Source organism: Sapajus apella, unplaced genomic scaffold (genome assembly GCF_009761245.1).
Source record: "Sapajus apella isolate SASKATOON/1434 unplaced genomic scaffold, GSC_monkey_1.0 scaffold6, whole genome shotgun sequence".
NCBI lineage: Eukaryota > Metazoa > Chordata > Mammalia > Primates > Cebidae > Sapajus > Sapajus apella.
Genome location: NW_022436946.1, coordinates 74766948 through 74789721, shown reverse-complemented (window position 1 = coordinate 74789721; position 22774 = coordinate 74766948). Strand labels below are relative to the sequence as shown.

The 22774-nt window shown below is 40.1% G+C and overlaps 1 protein-coding gene across 5 annotated transcripts in view; it reads right to left on the bottom strand.

Moving 5' to 3' along the window:
- SLC17A5 (solute carrier family 17 member 5) overlaps nucleotides 1-20121 on the bottom strand; it is a 46242-nt gene extending 26121 nt beyond the window's left edge. Inside the window, exons 1-6 of one of the 5 annotated variants that reach the window (XM_032275503.1) lie at nucleotides 19764-20121; nucleotides 11148-11344; nucleotides 8744-8977; nucleotides 5480-5567; nucleotides 3713-3799; nucleotides 2508-2626 (exon numbers count right to left, since the gene is read on the bottom strand). In XM_032275503.1, the coding sequence (XP_032131394.1) occupies nucleotides 2508-2626; nucleotides 3713-3799; nucleotides 5480-5567; nucleotides 8744-8977; nucleotides 11148-11344; nucleotides 19764-19857 (819 nt within the window). In that variant the 5' untranslated portion in view covers nucleotides 19858-20121. Of the gene's footprint in view, nucleotides 1-2507; nucleotides 2627-3712; nucleotides 3800-5479; nucleotides 5568-8743; nucleotides 8978-11147; nucleotides 11345-12033; nucleotides 13153-19733 lie in introns of those variants that run through there. The other 4 variants (XM_032275501.1, XM_032275504.1, XM_032275505.1 and 1 more) reach the window with 4 other exon arrangements.
- Between the last annotated feature and the right edge of the window lie 2653 nt (nucleotides 20122-22774).

Here is a 22774-nt window from a genome sequence, read left to right as displayed (position 1 = left end):
AAAGTGTTAGGATTACAGGTGCAAGCCACTGTGCCTGACCAAGGGAAAGGTTTTTATTTATTTATTTTTTTTTGAGTTGGAGTTTTGCTTTTGTTGCCCAGGCTGGAGTGCAATGGCCTGATCTTGGCTCACCGCAACCTCTGCCTCCTGGGTTCAAGTGATTCTCCTGCCTCAGCCTCTCGAGTAGCTGGGATTACAAGCATGCATCACCACGCCCGACTAATTTTGTTAGAGATGGGGTTTCTCCATGTTGGTTAGGCTGGTTTTGAACTCCTGACCTCAGGTGATCCACCCACCTCAGTCTCCCAAAGTGCTGGGATTATAGGCCTTAGCCACCGTGCCTGGCCGGGAAAGCTTTTTAAAAAATTTAAACAAACTCAAAAGTTTTATAAGCTCTGGAAGATAATGATAAAAATGAAATATTGGAATAAGCAAGCTGTTACCCATCAGTGTTAAGAAAATGACAAAACATCAGGTTTTACATGGCAACATCTGTTTATAATGCATTAAATTCAACTTGTTCCTTAAGAGGAAAAAGTAGGTAACTCACTTAATTAACATCATGTAGGACACTAAACTTTCAAAGTAACTTTTTTTTTTACTTGCTCTGTTGCCCAGGTTGGAATGCAATGGCTGATCATGGTTCACTGTAGCCTTGACCTCCTGGACTCAAGCAGTCCCCTTGCCTCAGCCTCTTGAGGAGCTGAAACTACACATGTGCCTCCACACCCAGCTAAAACTTACTATTTGTATTAAATTTTTTTTTTTTTTTTTTTTTTTTTCTGGGAATACTCAGACCCAGGTATAACCTTGGATATGAGCTCTCCACCTGGTTAAAACTTTATTACAGTGCTTATTTCTTCTGTTTCTAAGTTTTTGCCAATCTTTGGCAAAGATCATGACAGGTCATATTTCTTTCTTTCTTTCTTTCTTTCTTTTTTTTTGAGATGGAGTCTTGCTCTGTTGCCCAGGCTGGAGTGCAGTGGTGCGATCTTAGCTCACCATAATCTCTGCCTTCTGGGTTCAAGTGATTCTCCTGCCTCAGCCTCCCGAGTAGCTGGGACTACAGGTTTGTGTCATGATGCCTGGCTGATTTGTGTATTTTTAGTAGAGATGGGGTTTCACTATGTTGGCCAGGCTGGTCTCAAACTCCTAACATCATAATTCACCCACCTCAGCCTCCTAAAGTGCTGGATTACAGGCGTGAGCCACCGTACCTGGTGACAGGTCATATTTCTTAAAGTTCAGCTGCTGTAGAGACATTTATAGCAAAGTAAAAAACTTGAAATGTTAAAGAGTAAATTTTTTCTTCTTTTTAGAGTTGGGGTCTCACTATGTTGTCCAGGCTGGTCTTGAACTCCAGGGCTCAAGAAATCTGCCTGCCTTATCTTCTCAAAGTGCTCAGATTACAGGTATAAACCACCATGCCCAGTCCAGATTAAGTTTTTAATTACTGCCTTATTATACTACATATAAATATTTAAAATGTCAATCTTGGGCTGGGCATGGTGGTTCACTCCTATAAGCATCTGAAATCTTTTTTTTTTTTTTTTTTTTGAGACTGAGTCTCGCTCTGTCACCCAGGCTGGAGTGCAGTGATGTGATCTCGGCTCACTGCAACCTTCACCTCCTGGGTTCAAGCAATTCTCCTGCCTCAGCCTCCTGAGTAGCTGGGATTACGGGTTTGAGCCACCATGCCTGGTTAATTTTTTTATTTTTTAGTAGAGATGGGGCTTTGTTGTGTTGGCCAGGCTGGTCTCAAACTCCTGACCTCAGGTGAACTGCCCACCTCGGCCTCCCAAAGTCCTAGGATTACAGGTATGAGCCACCACGCCGGGCCAAGCATCCTAAATCTTAAAATCTAAAAATCTGAAATGCTTCAATGAGCATTTCCTTTGAGCATCATGTGGGTTCTCAAAAACTTTTGGATTTCAGAGTATTTTGGATTTAGAATTTTTAGATTTGGGATGCGCAACTGTATAAACACACTAGTTGGTTTTCTAACAACTAATGATCAGAATGAGAATCCTTTCATGAATAACACATTTTATTTTCTACTAATCAAGTGGTAAAAATAAACAAGGCTCATTTGATATCCACTGCTCTAAAAAGTTTAAAATGACTTAAAAAGTATTTTTATAGCTTATACAACTATACTTTCTATAAAAAATGAAAGAACTTCATTCTTCAAACAATACTTTGTTCATATTTATTTAAAAAAAATTTAAAAATATTTTAAATGTTGCGTAGAGACAGGGTCTCACTATGTTGAGTAGGCTAGTCTGCCGGCCTCAATGATTCTCCCACCGAGGCCTCCTGAAAGTACTGGGATTACAGGTGTGAGCCACTGCACCCAACCAGACAGTACTCTAAATATTTACTTCATTTGCCTCTTCTACTTTGTCTAGGGCATGCACAGTAGAAATATCGATTTTTAAAAATTGGTATCTTAATTCTGAAGCAAAAAGCATTCTGGTATTATTTTTAAAATGTGTCAAAGTCCATACCTGATTTCTTAATGATGAAAGAATGTATTCCTTTTCATAATGGGAAATTCTCTTGTGTGTTTGTGGTGTGTCACTAACTAACCAGATCCACAAAAGAAACCAAAATATTCCAACAGCACCTTAAAATTGAAAAATAATCGTTAGATAAAATTAGAATGTAACAAAAGACAAAACAAAAACACAAAATTAAAATGTACTAATAGCAGTTTTTACATGTCTTGAAAACATTCTGTAACTATAAAATCAACGTAAAACTAACTTCAGTTTGGATTCAAGTTTTTCTCAATTCTTTAATGGGATAATTGCTATAATTGTGCTACATTTTGAAAACATTTTATTTATTTATTTTTTGAGACAGAATCTTACTCTGTTGCCCAGGCTGGAGTGCAGTGGCTCTATCTTGGCTTGCTACAACGTACTCCTCCTGGGTCCAAGCAACTCTACTGTCTCAGCCTCCTGAGTAGCTGGGACTATGGCACGTGCCACTGCACCAGGCTAATTTTTGTATTTTTAGTAGAGATGGGGTTTCACCATGTTGGCCAGGTTGGTCTTGAACTACTGACCTTGTGATCAACCTGCCTTGGCCTCCCAAAGTGCTGGGATTACAGGCATGGGCCAACATGCCCGGCCAGAAGAAAACAACTTTTAACTACATGACTTTGCCTACCAGGGTCTACCAGACAAACTTTTTTGAAGATACATTTCCACAATCTACATATTTCCAAAGGTGTCTGTTTTTGTAAGATGATTTTTAAATTTTGATTGCAGATATACTTCTTGCATGACACATCCATGTGAAAAGTTAATTTATTAAAAATGTGTATCATGGTGCCAATGAAATTGAGAAATAAAATGCCTTGGGACTAGATAAAAAGAAAAAAAAAACATTAAAACTACCAAGTGAGAACATCCTACTTTGCTTGAGAAGAAATTGAAAATATCCAAGACAGTGATTTTTTTGATAGCAAATGTGTGTCCAGGATCAACAGTCGTTAGAAATTCTACTGAGAAATATTCCAAAACTAATATCAGGTCATAACTCAGATAGGTCAAGCTAACCATACTAACTTGAAAAACAGGCTATCAGTAAGTGTTTTAGAACTTTGAGGTTTGGTGATTTGGAATGTATATTTTTAACAAATTATTAGGCTACTATTATATTTTGAATTTGTTACATTATAATTTAGTTAAAATTTTAAACTTACCAAAAAAGTAGAAGACATAAGTCCAATTCATATAGTAGCAAATTATTCCAGAAAGAGGAAGAGAAATTACTGTCCCAAGCTGTGCTCCTAGAACAACACATAAGACTTTATAAACTTTGGAGAGAGAGAAACAAAAATAGGACAGACAAGTCTACTGCTTACAGAGGAGGGGTAACAGGCTGGGCACAGTGGCTCATGCTGTATTCCCTGCACTCTGGGAGGCTGAAGTGGGTGGATCACTTGAGTCTAGGAGTTTGAGACCAGCCTGGGTAATATGGCAAACTCCTACCTCTACTAAAAATACAACAGTTATCCAGGTGTGGTGGTGGCACATGCCTGTGGTACCAGCTACTTAGCTACTTGGGAGGCTGAGGATCACTTGAGCCTGGGATGTTGAGGCTCCAGTGAGCTGTGATTGTGCCACTGCACTCCAGCCTGGAGTGAGACCCTGTCTCAAAAACAAAAACAAATGCAAACAAAAAAAGGCTATAATTTGGTCCCGTAGAAACAAGATTAGAAAAAAGATAAAGAGTTAGTATAGCAGGACAAGCAAAGGAATGGAAGTAGGAAAGCAGACAGTAGGCTTGGGAACGTCCTTTGGGTAAAGGAAAGGAAAAGAAAAATAGATAAGGATGGAAAAATAGGTTGAACAGTCGAACGGTTACTGAGTACCTACTCCATGCTAGGCACTACGTGCCAGAGATATAAGGCTAGCTGCAACAAAGTAGTGAAGACTGTAAAGAATCCTGTCCCTCGTTCAAGGAGTTTGGGATTTATTCAATAGGTAAAGGGGAACCTTAGATAGCACCTTTTCTTGAATCTATCATCAGATTTCTCATGTCAATCTCCACATAGTTGTAAGAATAATTTTCTTAAAATGTAACTGAATCATGCCTCTTAAAAAAAAAAAACTACATTATTTCCTGTATCCTGTAAGACCTCATATAACCCGGCTCTTGTCTCTTTCTCTAATCTCATTTTATGCCATTATCCTCCTTACTTACTTACTGAGTTCTAGCCACCCACAGTAGTTTTCCATTTCTTTGAACCCTTATGTTATTTCTTGCCTGAGGGCCCTCATACATGCTGTTCTGACTGGCTGAAGTGCTCTTCTCCCTGCCTGACTGGTTTGATCTTATCCTTCAGATTTTAGCTTAAAAGTACCACAGAGAGGCCTTTTCTCAACTACTGTTTTAAAAAAGCAGTCAGGTGGAAAAATTTCAGTCAATGAAAGAAAGGCTAGAATTTCTTGTTATCTCACCTGTAGATCAAAATGATGGCAAATAAAGATGCATCGAAAAAAGATGCATGAAGAGAGGGGCTGAGAATCATGATACATTCATTAGATAATCAAAAGAGAAGTCACAGTTTAAGGACAAAAACATTCCATTTTCTAGCTTCTGGCCTTTTCTTTTTTTTTTAAATAACATCTCCATCTCCAAACAAACAAAAATAAATTTAAAAAAACAAAAAACGTAAACAGAAAAAGAAAAAAAAAATAGCAGCTTTACACCAATATCTGAAAAGGCAACACATTTTGAAATAAATGATGGTAGATGGGGAAAATGACAGTCAATTAAGCCACATTACTACAAGCTGTTGAGCCAAAGAGAAAAATTGGTAATAAAGTTATACTACTGAAACTTAAGTTTCTCCCCAGAGGGGCATCCAATCCAACATTGCATGATTCTGGTATGCAGGTACTTTTTCCCCAAGGGTGATATATACATAACACATTACAGCAAAATTCGATAATAGTTATCTCACCTGCATATGAAATGCTAAGAAGCTTGCTTCTTTCAAGAGGGGGAGCCCAAGAAGACCACATGGCATGCATGGCTGGAAATGTGACACCCTGAGAGAAGTGAACATGATATTTCTGATGAAATACAAGGTAGTTTTGTTAATGTTTTAAAGTAAGTTAAGTATTTTGCTGCAAAAGCATTACCTGGATAAGAATCAAACCTGAATCAGGTTCCATGAAGTGAGACATTTTTACAGTGTTAAGTGAAAATATCTTATAATGAAGTACTTTCAAAATTTGAGGGCTGGGTATGGTGGCTCAAGCCTGTAATCCCAGTACTTTGGAAGGCCAAGGGCGGAGGATTATTTGAGCCCAGGAGTTCGAGATCAGCCCGGGCAACATAATGAGATGCCATCTCTTAAAAAAAAGTAAAAATTCCCAAAGATTCATGGATTTTGGAACCGGTTTGAAGATAATAAGAAAAGGGTTACAGTAAATCTAAAAGAATTGTACTGAGTGAGGACATAAAGGGATCATGCTCAAGGTTAATTTTTCTCATTCACTTTATTGATCACCTGAATGAAAAGGGAATATTACTAACTTATAACTTTGAAAAACTCTGAGCTAATACTTTGGGATACTGAAAAAAATTCGAGCTGACAATCAACAGGCATGTTTACAGCCATTTTTCTTTTTTTACTGTGATAACAAGCCTAGTAAATGACAATTACTGATACAGAGAGGTAATGGGATGTGGAAGCAGGAGGTTTGCAGAGATTGGGTAAATGAGGAGATAGCACAGGAGAGTGGGAGAGGACAGCTGTCCTTGGACACTCTCTGTGTCACTTCAGGAAGATCAGTTAACCTCCTTGAACTTCAATTTCTTTATCTGTAAAACAGAGATAATACTCCCAATCTTGCATAATTGTTGTAAAGATAAATGGTAGCTATTGCCATTTTTAGTGGAGAGAATAATAAATGTTTTAATACTTTGTACTTCCTGCTGACTCTTTCAAAAACAAAACAAAGGAATTAAAAAAAAAGTAATACCAATAGAAGGCAAAGATGATTTAGGTACATTGCTAATCAATAAGAATCTATATCATGGAGTATCCACAGGATGAGTCATTCTAGAAGAAAACTGAAGATGTTTGGAAATGCCCACAGATATTATGTTGTAGAAAACTTTATTATAAAACCTAGGGACAATGTAGGTATATTTATCATGAATTAGGTGGTAGGAATGAGACGGTAATCTAAGTGTCCTTTATAAATGAGGAAATGTACCTGCGATACATATTGGAAGGATGAAGAAGGGCGAGAGAGCCCAAATATAAACACAACTTAAATTTGATTTAGAAATAAAACGTCGGCTGGGAGTGATGGCTCATGCCTGTAATTCCAGCACTTTGGGAGGCCAAGGCAAGTGGATCACTTGAGGTCAGGAGGTCAAGACGAGACTGGCCAACATGGTGAAACCCTGTCTCTACTAAAAATACAAAAATTAGCCAGGCATGGCGGCAAGTGTAATTCCAGTTACTGAGATCCCAGCTGAGGCAGGAGAATCGCTTGAACCTGGGAGGCGGAGGTTGCAGTGAGATGAGATCACACCACTGCACTACCGCCTGGCGACAGAATGAGGCTCTGTCTAAAAAAAAAAAAAGAAAAGAAAAAAGAAAAAAAAGAAATAAAATGTCACCTGAGATAACAGTAGTAATATGATCAATATGATATAATGTTAAATTAGTGGCATAAACAGACAGGAAGTAAAATATGGGGATACATCCAGCAAGGAGATTCAATACTAGGATCAGAGAAAAGATGCTAGATTTAAGTATATTTTACTTTGTCAAGAAGAAGAGGAACCTGGTAATAGAGGAGTTATTTTAATTTTGTGATCAGGAAGGGTTTACTTAATAGACCTCTACTGATAAGAACAAAAACATTCAGATGAATGAAAAATCTTCAAATAGTACCTTGCAATGTCCAAAGTATTCTAGCAATCCTTATCACATATGAATTTTTTATCCTGTGGCTGAAAACAGGGAAGGTATTTGAGTCCCAATTTAAAAAATGGTGGAACTGAGGTCTAGAGATTAGAGCTTACCTAAAGTTTCCTTGTTAGATACAATGGAGCTATTATTCAGACTCTAGTCCAGTGTTCATTTCAACAGCATGATATGCTGCTACTTAAAATAATCTTCATGCTCTACACCAAACCCAGTGGCTACTATCTTGCTTGAATTAAAGAAGTGCAAGAGAACAAAATACACCTTTGCCTGGGTTTCACAAGTACAAGTTCAAAGTTATAAAGGAAAAGTGAAAATCATTTAAGTATGGAGGCACACATGATGAAATATAAAAGAAAAGTGGGAAGGAAAAGAAAGACAAGAATCAAAATTTTAAAAAATGATAAAACTCAAGGGGAGGGGAATAGAGGCAAAAATTAATAACAGTTCTAAAAACAGCAGAATCATGGAACTAAATTGAGATAGTTACATGAAACCATAAAATATTTGTCCCTAAGTTACAAGACCGGAAAAAATAAAAGAACAAGTGATAAAGAAGAAATTCAATGCAACTGAACAGTCTATTGTGTAAAATGTGTTGCAGATCTGGGCATCAATGATAGAGCAGAGTTAAACTGTGACAAAAGTACAAGAGGTAAGGATGGCCAATCTTAACCATCCTTTTTTCTTTTGAGATGGAGACTTGCTGTCGCCCAGGCTGGAGTGCAGTGGCGTGATCTTGGCTCACTACAACCTCTGCCTCCCGGGTTCAAGTGATTCTCCCACCTCAGCCTCCCAAGCAGCTGGATCACAGGTATGTGCTGCCATGCCTGGCTAATTTTTGTACTTTTAGTGGAGATGGGGTTTTGCCATGTTGGCCAGGCTGGTCTCTAACTCCTGACCTCAAGTGATCTGCCCACCTCAGCCTCTCAAAGTGCTAGAAATACAGGTGTGAGCCACCGTGCCCAGCCTATCTTAACAATTTAATATTGGTTTATTTTCTTCTCTCCTAAAGTACAAGTGATGAAGTCTCTTCTGGAAAAACGTTTTCTCTGGTTTTTGAGTAAAGGTTCAAATTTTGGGGTGCTCCTACCCAAGACCTCATTTACCATAAACGAAATCTATTCAGGTAATTTTCTAGTTAGTCCTTTCTGTAAAAAAGAAATCCCTGTTATCATCCAATGTTATTTTTTGGTTCATATTTATACCAAAGAGTGAAATCTTTAAGAAGAAGAGGAGACATAGGGTAAGAAGTAAAACAAGAGAAAAGAAAATTACCTCTCCTAGTCCTTCTAGTGCTCTGAGTATGATGAGTGGTCCAACTCCTAAATCTGCAGCAATGGGAGTGAACAGGGTGAGGACAGCAGTGCCAAGGACCCCAAATCCTAGCAGCAGTTTCCCCCCTATTTTGCTGGCAACATATCCTCCAGGAATCTGTGTGATGATGTAGCCATAAAAAAAAGAACCGAGAATCCATCCTTGAGTTTCTGCATCCCATTGGTACTTCTTACCCTACAAAAGGCAGGAGAGAATAAAACAACCTTTAAGACCTTCACAGAACAGCTCTTTTCTCTTACTGCCATGTAAGTACATATAAATGAGATTTTGAAGTACTGTTTTGGACTGAAGAACGTGCAGACTTTCTAGTAACTGGGTGAGTCATAACAATACAGACACATAGCATTTAGAAGTGAATGGAATGGAACTGAAAGTCGTAAACTTCAAGAAGGCTTGCAATTTTATGAAACTAGACTGCAGGATGAGCTGCAGAAGCTTTGTAATAACTGAGAAAGAAGGCTCACAAAAGAATCACAAAAAAGGTTTAAGTGTCTCTGAGCCTACTATGGCTTGGGAGGCTGCCGTTCCCTGATACTCCAACCAAAAAAAAGAGTCACAGGCTTAATCTAGAAACCTAGTACAGTAAACAGAATTAAACTGTAGTGGTTGAGCTAGGCTTTGGGAACCAGGCCTGGTTATAATCCTAGCTCTGTTACTTAATGGATGTGTGATCTGGGAAGAGTAAATGAAACAGGCACATAAAATAAAGCTTGATGCACAGTGTTTACTTAATGCTGGTTATTGACATGCATAAATATAGATATTAATATCTCCCCATTTCAGACCAAGCACTTAAGCATATAGAACAATACCAAAAAGCAAGAATTTAAATCAACCAACAAACTTAATGTTAGTAGAACCTGTGTTTTCATAGCAGCAGCACATAGTAAGGTACTAATGAAAATTAATGACTGATCTGAATATCTGACATCAATATCTGACATCTTCAATGCACATAGCTGTAAAATCAAGCCAATGTGTCAAGAACCATTTCTGGATTTCTTTCTACTGCTGACATAAGGCAGATGAAGATGAGTAGCAGGGTCAAGAAAAGCACTTTGCAAAGGAAAAGACACAAAGCAAACTCCTACTTTTCCTTATTTAGGGTACCAATGTGCAGTTTATCTGTGGAATTCTAGGATTTCATGTACGATCCGGCAGTATTGTCCCTGAAGGTCACAGGTTGGAGTGGAGAGAGTGAGTGATGTGTGCCCAAATGTTATTCAACAACATTATTGAGGTCAATATATAAAGATTTTTGGAGAGATTTATTTTGTTTAGAGAGAAAACCTCTTTCCTGCTTGAATACACTGCTTATAAATGACAGAGGAGACACCCAAGTATGAACCTTCATGAGCAGTGAAACCCAAATACCTTCATGAGCACTGAAAATGGATGAAAGCTTACTTTTTTTTTTGGAGAAGGAGTTTCACTCTTATTGCCCAGGCTGGAGTGCAATGGCATGATCTCGGCTCACTGAAACCTCCACCTCCTGGGTTCAAGAGATTCTCCTGCCTCAGCCTCCTGAGTAGCTGGGATTACAGGTGTGTGCTACCACACCCAGCTAATTTTTGTATTTTTACTAGAGATGGGGTTTCGCCATGTTGGCCAGGCTGGTCTCGAACTTCTGACCTCAAGTGAACCACCAGCCTTAGCCTCCCACAGTGCTGGGATTACAGACATGAGCCACTACACTCAGCCTGAAAATATACTTCTAAAAAGAGTACTAGCTTTTCTTTCTGTACTGTCTCATTGTGTGATAAGCAAAATAAAATAAAGTGTATATAAGTTATTATAAACAAATGATGAACACACATTTATCAATTCCACTATAACATAAGGCAGGCAAAATGACTTAAGTAGCTTAGGTTACGCATGTGTACATTCAGAAAAGAATATCCTAAGAAATTGGCCAGTTCTTATTTTTCATCTTGCAAATGAGATTACCTAAACTCTCTTGCAGCAGTAATCCTATAAGTGATAAAGGGTTATAAATGATACTCCTATAAAAGCTATTTAGAAAATTTAAAAGTTTAATTTTTATTATGTAAAACAGGTTTTTCCAAATTTTCTTAAAGACGGTATATTTATAGAAGGAATGGAAGACCTATTTTTCAAACAGATCAAGATGTATTATGGCATAGCAGTAGTAGCTATAGTTACAAGTTATTGCCCAATCAGTTCCTGGGAAACAGAAAAAGAAAGTGATTCAGAGTATACATAAACAAAGTGTTTGTGGTTTCTGTAGGATGAAAAAATACCTTTTAATATTTTTACTTGTAAGTTTTTTTTTTTTTTTTTTTTTTTTTAAATTAAGGTTGTTTCCTTAAAAAATAGTACCTACCGTTTGATTATGATGAACTTTTATGGGAGAAGAATGCTCTGGACATGCCTTGGAAGTTCTATTATCTTCTAAAGTTGTATTTGAATCTACCATATCCACTAATGCAACGCTTAGATTCACACGTAATGCATACACAATGAAGAAACCAAAAAAGGCCAAAATTGCTAAGTTGTAACGAGCAGAGCAGCACACTGGAGCTGAAATAAAGATTGAGGAAAATTTTTATTTATTTTTAAATTTTCATTTTTAGAGACAGCATTTTGCCATGTTGCTCGGGCTGGTCTCGAACTCCTAGGCTCAAGCCATCCACCTACCTCAGCCTCCCAAAGTGCTGTGAGTATAGGCATCGGTCACCACACCCAGCCACTTCAATTAAAATAGGTAATTACATGATATTGTCTAAATAATGAAAAAGGTTGCTCTTTAAAAGTACAAAATTATATATAATAATTATGAAAGAAATTTAAAGAATATTCTCAGATTAAACAAATCTAAGAAACATTGATCAAAGATTAGCCATTCCTAGTATCTGCAGTTTTGGTAAAAATTTCACACATGAGAGCCTGAACTATAAGAAAGTTAATTAAAACATGGAGGTAGTAGTTTTATCACCTTTGCTGAGAAAAAGATCTATTCCAGATTCAAACTGAACCCCTATTCCCTGTCAGCTAGCACAGATATACAGCATGAGAAAAGTAGGTAAGGAGGTTTAATGGCATTACTATTCCTGAAAAACTATATGAAACATGGTCAATAAGTACTTCACTACTTATAATGACATGCTATATTACTATGAGTTAGTAGCCATCTCATTGTAAGTGTAGCATAGCAAAAAAAATTTACTGCCAAAGGTAGGGTATGAAATTTCTCTTGATAAATTTCTTACCTCGAAGAGTATCCTCAAAGGCTGGGTTTGAGTCAGAAGCCATGATTAATACTTAAAGCCATCATAAACTAAATGCATTTAAGAATCTAGACACAAACTTGCAGAACCTATGACAGCTGCAGCATCTGTAACAGTTGCTCAGTAGTTATCATGCTTAAAGGGCTCACAGCCAAAAGGAAAATGAGTGAATGTACCATGATGATTTAAAGAAAAAGGAATGCAGAGTAGGTTGGAGGAACCAATAAAAGGATCATGTGAGAGGAGGAGTTTGACCTATTTTTTACTCTAACTGTGGGCTTATGCATAGTTTCTCTTTTTCTTTCTTTTACTGAGTTGCAAAATTGGAAAGGGATGAGATTCAGGAAGCTAAGGATAATTAACCTCTTAGTAACACAGAAATTAGCAAATTCAGAGTCTGAACATCTTTAAGTTTAGTAAACTCTGGGTGGCTGATAAGCATCTCTTTAAAGATCTAAATATGTATTTCATTAAGCAATGGCATATTAAAATTAAAATTAACTATATATGCAAATATGTGTGCTTTTATTTGGTAATGACACATCAACATCATATATGTGTGCATGTTTTTCTCCTACTTAAGAATCTTGGTGTTTTCATTGACCTAGCATCAAAGGAGAGAATATATTTTACAGAATACAAAAGTCTTAGTACTGACTCAGATGAACTGATCTGGACTGAAATATTAATGAATATGCACAACTATACTTAAGTTTATATTAATATATTATGATCCAACTCACTTTTCTGTATGCTCTTATATATTTTAACAACTGCTGTTAATTTTTTTCTCTAAGATTTACTTCTCTTAATAGAAAACTTTTTATTTGGCATTCTTAAATCCTTTCCTCAGGGGCACAGCTATGAAGTTCATGGTACCATTACCATACTTAGAACCAGATCTGTAAGAACTGAATTTCTAAAGTTCTATTCACATTGTCTCTATAACTAGAATCCAGGTGAATTTGCTTTTTGCTTCATCCAAATAGGCAGTTGTCCAATTAATGATAGTTTGGATACTGAGAGGCCTTTTTTGTAAAAAAAAAAAAACCCACATTTCCTTTTTTCTTCTTTTGTTTTTTAGAGACAGGGTCTTGCTCTGTTGCCCAAGCTGGAGTACAGTGGGTGATTATAACTTATGTGACCTCAAACTCCTGGGCTCAAGTGATCCTCTCACCTCAGCCTCTTGAGTAGCTGGGACTAAAGGCATATGCCAGCATATCTGACTAATTTTTAAATTTTTTACTTGTGGAGTCAGGGTCTCACTATGTTGCCCAGGAGGTCTTAAACTTCTGACCTCAAGTAATCCTTCCATCTCAGTCTCCCCAAGCACTGGGATTATAGGTGTGAGGCACTGTGTCTGGCAGAACATTTTCTTTATCGTTGCTCAGTGTCAGGTGATATTACCTAAAAGTCTGGATGAAGGACTCATAATCTCGCTACATTTGTGCATTAAAATCTATTACTTTGAGCATTTTGGAGCAAGACAAATCTAGATTTAGGTACTATGTATGCTTTGTCATGCAGTATTTAAAAAGATCATTATTGGGCCGGGCGCGGTGGCTAACGCCTGTAATCCCAGCACTTTGGGAGGCCGAGTTGGGTGGATCATGAGGTCAAGAGATCGAGACCATCCTGGCCAACATGGCGAAACCCCATCTCTACTAAAAAAAAAAACAAAAAAAAAAAAAACACAACAAAAAAAGAGAAAGATCATTATCTATTTCAGCAAAGGAGTAAGGAGATGTGAATTATCAGCTTATCCAGCTGATGGTTTAAAGAGCTCATCTGATCCCTGCATGGAGATTATAGAGAGGAGAAGTGTGAATGAGAGTGGGGAATGTACAGTCAGGGAGATCACTTAAGGGACTACTGTAGCTCTCCAGGTAAGACATGAAGGTGGCTTAAACTAGAGTGAAAGCAGCAATGAAAAAAATGGGCAGATTTGAGATGTTTAAAGGGAGAATTAACAGGCTTTGCCCAAAGGTAGATGTGGGAGTAAGTGAAGGGGAGGGATGAAGTTACTAGTAATTCTCTTACTCTAAAAAACTTTATTTTATGCTACTCTAATTTGTAATGTTATTATGCCATTCTATTCATATTTGCAGTTATTTTACTGTATGTTATTAGTTTTCCCTAAGTGATGTTTTATTTGGACTATGATATATCTTATGTGAATTAGAAGGGGCTAGAAGGTTGGAAATGAAAGAAAGGCAAGTAAAATGATTTCAAATTACTAGTGATATTACTTGGAAATCTGACCTTCAAGTTACAGGTCAGGCAACTTTAACTTTTGAGTGCACAGTCAATAATTAGAAAATAAAAAGCTAACTCAGTTGTCACAAAGTATATGACTATGAGATTCTAAGAAATATTAATTACTAGCTAATAAAATGGTTGCTGATTACAAATATATTCAATCAGAAAAAATTATTCCAAGAAGGTATAGCAGTAAAGAAAAACCTGCCTGTGAACTTGGATAATCTTTGAAACTGATCCAACAAAAGCATGCTTGCATGACCAAGAGAGAGAATATCCATTAAGCATCAAATTCAAAGCAAAATCATGCTTCCATAAGGAACATGGCACCCAACAAAACAAACATCGGCTTCTAAAATAGGTTTTAAACTTAGGAATGTGTGAGGGTGTAAACTGAAAGTACACATGCTAATTTAAGGTGGGACCTGGGAATGATTTTCAGTGGCTGTGTGTTTTTGCAGAATTACCTAATAGTTTTTATCCTCAGGTTTCTCAGCTATAAAATGAGGAGACCACCATCTACCTCATTGGGCTGAGTGGGGATTAAATGAAGTACTGTAAGACATTATAACAGGCACTTAGTAAAAATGATTCCTTCCTCCTTTTAATCTGGAGAAAGTTACGCCAGTAAGACAAAGTACCATGTGCATTTATATAAGAAGGAACAAAGTAGCACATTAATCTGCTGGAGGGGATGGTGGAGACAGTCAGGGAAGGCCCTTGGAGAAGTCTTCTTGAATGAGCAGGAAGTCACCTGTAGGCACAGGTGGAGCAATCCAAGCAAAGGCAGCAGCATGTACACAGGTATGGAATGAGACAGATAAACACAGGGAGAGCAGGACATTCTAAATGATCTGCGGTATCTGGACTACATACTGTAGTAACTCTAAGAACTAACACTATTGAGTGAGATAGTGGGTATTAAGTTTAATAACATAAAACGATAGATAATTTTTTTTTTTTAGGAGACGGAGTGGTGCTCTGTCACCCAGGTTAGAGTGCTGTGGCACGATCTCGGCTCACTGCAACCTCTGTCTCCCAGGTTCAAGCAATTCTCCTGTGTCAGCCTCCCAAGTATCTGAGTCTACAGGCGTGTGCCATCACACCCAGCTAATTTTTGTATTTTTAGTAGAGACGGGGTTTCACCATGTTAGCCAGCCTGGTCTCAAACTCCTGATCTCAGGCAATCCACCCACCTTGGCCTCCCAAAGTGCTGGGATTACTGACATGAGCCACTGCGCCCAGCCAGTAATAGAGAATATTTATTAAGCAAGCAGGGTATGGTGGCTTACACTTGTAATCCCAGCACTTTGGGAAGCTGAGATGGGGGAGGATTGCTTGAGGTCAGGAGTTTGAGACCAGGCTGGGCAACATGGTGAAACCCCGTTCCTACAAAAAATTAAAAAAATCAGCTGGTTGTGGTGTTGCACACCTGTAATCCCTGCTCCTTGGGAGGCTGAGGTGGGAGGATGGCTTGAGTCTGGCAAGTTGAGGCTGCAGTGAGCTGTGATTGTGCCACTGCACCTTGGCGTGGGCAACAGAGTAAGACTGTCTCAAAAAACAAATATCACTAAGCACTTACTATATGCTTGGCACTAGTCCAAGTGTTAGGCCTGTATTAGGGTTATTAGAAGGGTTCACTAAGTTAGTAATGTAAAATACCTAGAAGAGCTTGGTGTAGAGTAAATGTGAATTATTATTACGGGTTTTTTTCTGGATATTGGGAATTTAGGTTATTTGTTAGGAATTGAGGTTATTTCTCATTTGTGAGAAAGCAGGATTTGCGAAAAGAAGTTGTTGGAAAGAGTGGGGGCATGAGGTTCCCAGTGAAACACAGGAATGCTGGGGAGATACCCATACAGAACAGGTGGGAACAATCTGTCGTAGTGCCTAACATCACAAACACTGAGTACTGCGTGCCTGCGCTCAGGAGTAGGTAGTAAGAAAGCAGATAGCCGGCACTGAGATGGATGTGATTACAAAGCAGAGGGCAAGGGAGCTGAAAGCATTGGCAAGAAAATATGTAAAATGTTGGGCCGGGTGCTGTGGCTCACGCCTATAATCCCAGCACTTTGGGAGGCTGATGCAGGAGGATCGATTGAGCCCAGGAGTTCGAGACCAGCCTGGGCAACTAAGTGAGACTTTGTTTCTACAAAAAAAAAAAAAAAAAAAAAAAAGAAAAAGAAAAAGAAAAAAATTAGCCAGGCATGGTGACACATGCTGTCCTAGCTCTTTAGGAGGCTTAGGTAGGAGGGTCACTTTGTGCCGGGGGGGTTGAGGCTGCAGTGAGCCCTGTTTGTGTCACTGCATTTCAGCCTGTACAACAGAGCAAAACCATGAAAAAAAAAAGAAAATAAAGTGTTGGACTTGGTTATAACCCAAGAAGAAAGCAAAATGGAGAGGGTTGAAGGTTTAGGAAAATATATACTAGAATATCAAAATCTATAAGGGCAGGAGATTTTGTTCTGTTTTGTTCACTTCTTTATACCTCTAGTGTCTAGTGCGGTGTGTGGCAGAATTAGCATGCTGACACAATTCTACTTTCTACACTTCACATTCTACTTATGGAATACTCATGACAGTAATTCAGACAGACAGACCTCATAATCCTATCAAACCTTCAGACCTACCAATTACCAATTTACAGTAAACCAGGAGGGCAGAAGAATATGTTAAAGGACAGCACAGGCATATAAAATTGGAAGGAAGAAAAAAGAGGGAGGGGAAAACAGATTAAAAGAGACAAAAAACATTTCAATCATTTGGAAGATATAGATATGATGGAGATCCTAATTTGAACACACTATAAAAAATTAGGACATAGGCTGGGCACAGTGGCTCACGCCTGTAATCCTAGCACTTTGGGAGGCCGAGGTGGGCAGATCACCTGAAGTCAGAAGTTCAAGACCAGCCTGGCCAACATGGTGAAACTCCATCTTTACTAAAAATAAGAAAATTAGCTGGGTGTGCTGGCATGAGCCTGTAATCCCAGCTACTTGGGAGGCTGAGGCAGGATAATCACTGGAACTGGGGAGGCAGAGGATGCAGTAAGCCAAGATCACACCACTGCACTGCAGCCTGGGTGACAGAGCAGGACTGTCTCAAAAAAAAAAAAAAAAAAAAAGAATATAACTGAGGAAATATGAACACTGAGTATTTCATATTCTTTTTATTTGTTGTGATAACAGTACTGTAGTTATGCTAAAAAGAGTATCTTTTAGAGCTAAATAGCAGAAACATTTACATACGAAATGACATGGTATCTGGGATTGGCTTCAAAATACGTAGTATGTATGAGCATATGAACAAATGAAGCAAGACAGGCCATGAATTGATAACTGTTTAATCTGGGTGCTGGTTACATGAAAGTTCATTATATACCTCTCTTGATTGCCATATATGCTCCTCCTCTTTAAAACTTTTATCATATTCTAAATAGCAAAAACAATATGTTACTACTATTTCCACTTCACTTGCTCTCCAGTGGGTATGTAAAAACAGAAAATAAAAAAGGAAATGGTTATAATGAAGGTAGCCACCTCAAGCCAGCAAGGACAGGGCCAGTACCCTAAGATCTATATATTCAACCCATGATTCAAATAGGGATTGTTTTTAAAAGTGATGCTATGAGCTACTTTTTTTTAATCAACTTTATTGAAATATAATTTACATGATAAATGTATACATTTGTCCATCTCAATCTTGATTGAGATGTATAGTTTTTCTATCCACATCTCTGCCAACATTTGGTATTCTCAGCCTTTTTTTTTTTTTTTTTTTTTTTTTTGAGATGGAGTTTCACTCATGTTACCCAGGCTGGAGTGCAATGGCGCGATCTCGGCTCACCGCAACCTCCGCCTCCTGGGTTCAGGCAATTCTCCTGCCTCAGCTTCCTGAGTAGCTGGGATTACAGGCACGCACCACCATGCCCAGCTAATTTTTTGTATTTTTAATAGAGACGGGGTTTTACCATGTTGACCAGGATGGTCTCGATCTCTTGACCTCGTGATCCACCCGCCTCGGCCTCCCAAAGTGCTGGGATTACAGGCTTGAGCCACCGCGCCCGGCCATGAGCCTTTTTGATTTTAGCTATTCTAGTGGGTGTATAGTGCCTCATTGTAGTTTTAATCTGCATTTTCCTTAGAAAAATGATTAACACTTGAGCTAAATTTTGATTAAATATATACATATTTTTCAATTGTAACAATATAGTAGTTTCTGGCAAATATCTTTATTATAACTTTTATTTCTGTATTTCTATATTATTTTATGAGGAATATTATAAAATTTGAATGCTACAAGCCACAGAAAATGATCAGTTTATGGAACTAAATCTGACTTCCAGGTAAAATGTAACTATGGTACGGTATTTACAGTTTGTGTTGACTAAAGTAAGCTCCCAGCTGCCATTTGGAGCTACAATCTTGCCACCTCTACTGCCATCGTCTGGTAACATTAAAAACATAAAAAATATAGAAAACTATACAATTCTGGGTCAACCAAAGTCAAATTTCCAATGCAACTCTTTCTCAGACACACACATATTTGAAACTATAGAATGCATGCAAACTGATTTGCTCTTTAGTTTTCGTTACTTAAAAATATACCACAAAAGTGTCAAATAGCAAAATATTTTAATTTCCTCAAATTTAGGGAAGATGCTTTATGAAGTACCTGCTTTTCGATTTGCTCCAAGACCTTTGGCAAATTACCTTAGCACTCTATGGATATCTTGAGGATAACTGAACTGTTTCCTAACTTAAGTCATAGACTGCCAGACGGAAAAAACAATGTCCTCAACGTCTTTAGTCTCTTACTGCACAAGACATTACTGTCTGTACTGTCAAGACATTCTCTGGGTGATGCAATAATTGCCCTCTGCATACTCACAAATGTTAACTCCAGTTCTTCTTTGCTTCCCCTCCCCGCCTAAGAAGCTACCAGGTCACATGCTGGCGGATACGCAGTGGCGGAAACCTAGCGGTGACAGGAAAGGGCAGCCCTTTGCCTATTGATTTGCAGGTTTCTCCTCCGGTTTGCTCTTACTCCGGGGTCCTTCGCACGGACCTTAGCCCATTCATTCGAAGGTTCTCTCCCAGTTCGTTCTTCCACTGGGTCCCTCGCTCAGCACTACCCAAATTAAGCACCAGCTCAGCGCCGGCTGTACAGCCGCTCCTCGTCCCCGCCCCGAGGGGCTGCACCCGCCGAGGCCCCGGCTCAGCTCGGCTCCGCGGTCACGGTCCGGCCCCCGGGGTCCCCAAGGGGCTTCTGGGCCCCGAGGCAGGCGGGGCTGAGCGGGACTCTGAACGGGCACCCCTCCTACTCTCTCTTAGCGCCTGAGCAGCTCTGGCCCCGCCGGCGCAGGGTGCGGGTACCCCGGCCGTGCCCGCCCAGAGACCGCTGCCCCCGGGACCGCCGCCTACCCGAAGCCCCTCGAAGACCCCGGCGCATACCGGCTTCGGCCTGTGGGGCGCCTGGCAGAAGAGGCGTGCGATCCGTGCTCTCCTCGCCATCCTTCTGGGCCAGGTCCCGAACCGGGGACCTCATGACGCCTACGTGGAGTGGGCGCCTTCGCCCCCTGGCAGAGAAGGGCGCGCCGACCCAACAGCCCGAAGCCCCTGGGCCGAGCTGGCGGGACCAGCCGGGGCGGGGGCGTTGGCACCGCCTCCCGGACACGTCTCGTCCCCGCGACCCCGCCCAGAGACGGCCGCGCCGACTCCGCCCCCGCCGCCATCTTGGGTGTGGGCAACCGTGGCGTGGGTGGGACGAGGGAAGCCGAGTTCCGGGAGTTCTGGCGGGATTGGCGCAAAGTGAGCCCGCCCCGCCGGTCTACGCACGCCGGGGAGCCGGGGTTCGGACGACCGTCTCGGCTGCTGCGCCCTCTTGTAAAGCGCAGGGGCCGCCCTTCCTGCAGCGAGGAGGAGTGGGTGATTGCCGGAGGGCAGTGGGGACTTGAATTGCACATAATTAAGGGGAGGTCTTCGACCGAACTAGGGAAGTGGGTGGGTGGTGTGCATTTGACAATTTGACATTCAGTTGTTAGAGGTCAGTTGCCATATTGTTAGCAACCTTTGTACGATCTACCCCGTGACTGTGACAGCATATTGTCCCTAAAATAGCTTTTTTTTTTTTTTTTTTTCAGACAGTGTCTTGCTCTTTTGCCCAAGCTGGAATGCAATTGCGCAATCACAGCTTACGGCGACCTCGAACTCCTGGACTCAAACGATTTTCTTCACTCCCCAAGTAGCTGGGACTACAGGCACACAGCACCATGGCTGGCTTATTTTGGTTTTACTTTTTATTTTTGTAGCGGCCAGGTCTCATTATATTGCCCAGGCTGGTTTCGAACTTCTGGGATGAAGCAGTCCTCTCCTTGGCCTCCCAAAGTGCTGGGATTACAGGCATGAGCCACTGCTCCTGGGACTAAAATAGCTTTGAGGTGAAAAAACAGCAATGGAAATTTGTTGAGTCCCATGAAATTGTTGGCTTTATAGGTAAAAATAATCAGCATAGGTAGTTTCATATGGTTTGAACTATGGAATCCTCTGATGTATGTGTGCATGTTATATTGTTGTATTTGACCGAGTGTAGAAAGTTACCACAAGACAAAAGTATGCCAGATTGCAGGGTCATTTAGTATGCCGGCGACCACAGAGGACTCACGTCTCTCCAACCTGTGGTGCCAAAAGGAGGGTGCCATGATTTTTTATACCCGAAAAACAACCTTGGGAGTGGGGGCGAGGGGCGGGGATGGGGATGATAAGGTTTCAGACATTCCAAGGGCTAGGGGATTCTGTGATTCACCTCCTGTGTGGAGACAAGGGCGGGGGTCTCCGGACATTCCAAGGGCTAGGGGATTCTGTGATTCACCTCCCGGGTGGAGACAGGGCGGGGGTCTCCGGACATTCCAAGGTCTAGGGGACTTTTGTCATTCTGTTTGTTACCTCAGTGGTTTACAGAAGTCAGGATATACATTTGTTTATACATCCTCTGGGTGGTGATAGAAGTCACAGATTTTAGCAGTTACTGATAAGAAAAGGTAAGCAGCTTTACATAGTTTTGAGGAACAAACTGGCAGTTCTATTTACAGAGGCCAAGGACAGTAGTTATTGTGAGGAGAATGGGGCAGCCGTTTCAACTTACCTAAAAACAGTTTTGCATCTTATAAAATAGTTTTGCTCCGGTTCTGGCTCTAGGCCAGCACAATATCACAATATCTCCACAATATAATTTGGATAGATTGTGCTAGTATTTAACAGACTCTGAGAAAGTGAACATAGGAAAATGTGGGGGTTCAGTCAGGCTGGTAGGAGAAATTTTAGTTAGAATATACGCAAACCCTTTTGGAAGGCCTGCAGGTTTTTACTATAGTACTTGGTTGAAGGCAACCTTGTCCCCTTTGTTAAATAAATTAGAGTAGAAACAAAGGAATGTGGGGAGTTTATCTAACTTGTTTACTCATAGTCCTAAAACTAACCTTTGATTTTTCCGGATGGTTCTCTCAGGGGGATGTCTACCAGAGATATTACCCTGGAATATTAATGGTGATTGTTTTAGGCCTCGGAACCTGGCCTTTAATCTTTATCCTCAAAGCCTTTGTCATTTAACGTATGCTGAATAAAGGCCAGGAAGGCCAGGGAGTTGGATAGGGGGAGCTGCTATTAACTACTTTGAGTGAATGGCCAGGACACCCCAGGCTTCTCTTCCGTTGTATTCTGTGTTAGAATGTACTTATTTATCCATTGTTGAGTCAGGGTGTGCAGGACAGACCCCTGCAGGAAAACCCAGCTTGTGTTGGTGGGGCAGATCTGGAGCCGCTAATAAAGGCTGTCTCTGTGGAGGTAGAAGAGATGTGGTAAATGCTCTCTGAGATTTTGGTGTAGACAGGGAAGACCCACAAACCAATAATTTAATAAACCAGATTACAAGCGTGGTGAGGTCCACGTGGGAGCAAAGGGGAAGGTCCTTTACCCAAAAGGGAGGGTGAGGATTTCTGCAGGCATCCCTACCTCCAGATCAGTAAATGCTAGGGAAGTTCTCAAAGCAGCAAATCAAGCCTTGTTTCTGAATTGCTGAATTACCATGTAGATTTTCACACTCTCTAAGGGTTGTAGGAAAATGCCATTCTTAAACTTGATTATGCAGAGTCACCCCGAAAATCCTTTTAAAATGTAGATTCACTTTCAGCAGATCTGGTGTGATGGTTAATTTTATGTGTTAACTTGCAGGATGTTTTTGATGAGGTTAACACTAGAATTATTGAACTTTGGGTAAATCTGGTTGCCTTCCATAATCTGGGTGGGCTCATTCAATCAGTTGAAGGCCTGTCTAGAATAAAGAGTCCAGTCCCCCACCTCTCCTCCCTAGGCAAGGGGGACTTCTCCAGCAGAATGTCTTCAGACTTGATCTGCACCACAGATCCTCCTGGGTCTCCAGGCATGTGTATCATCATCTGTTTTGGGTC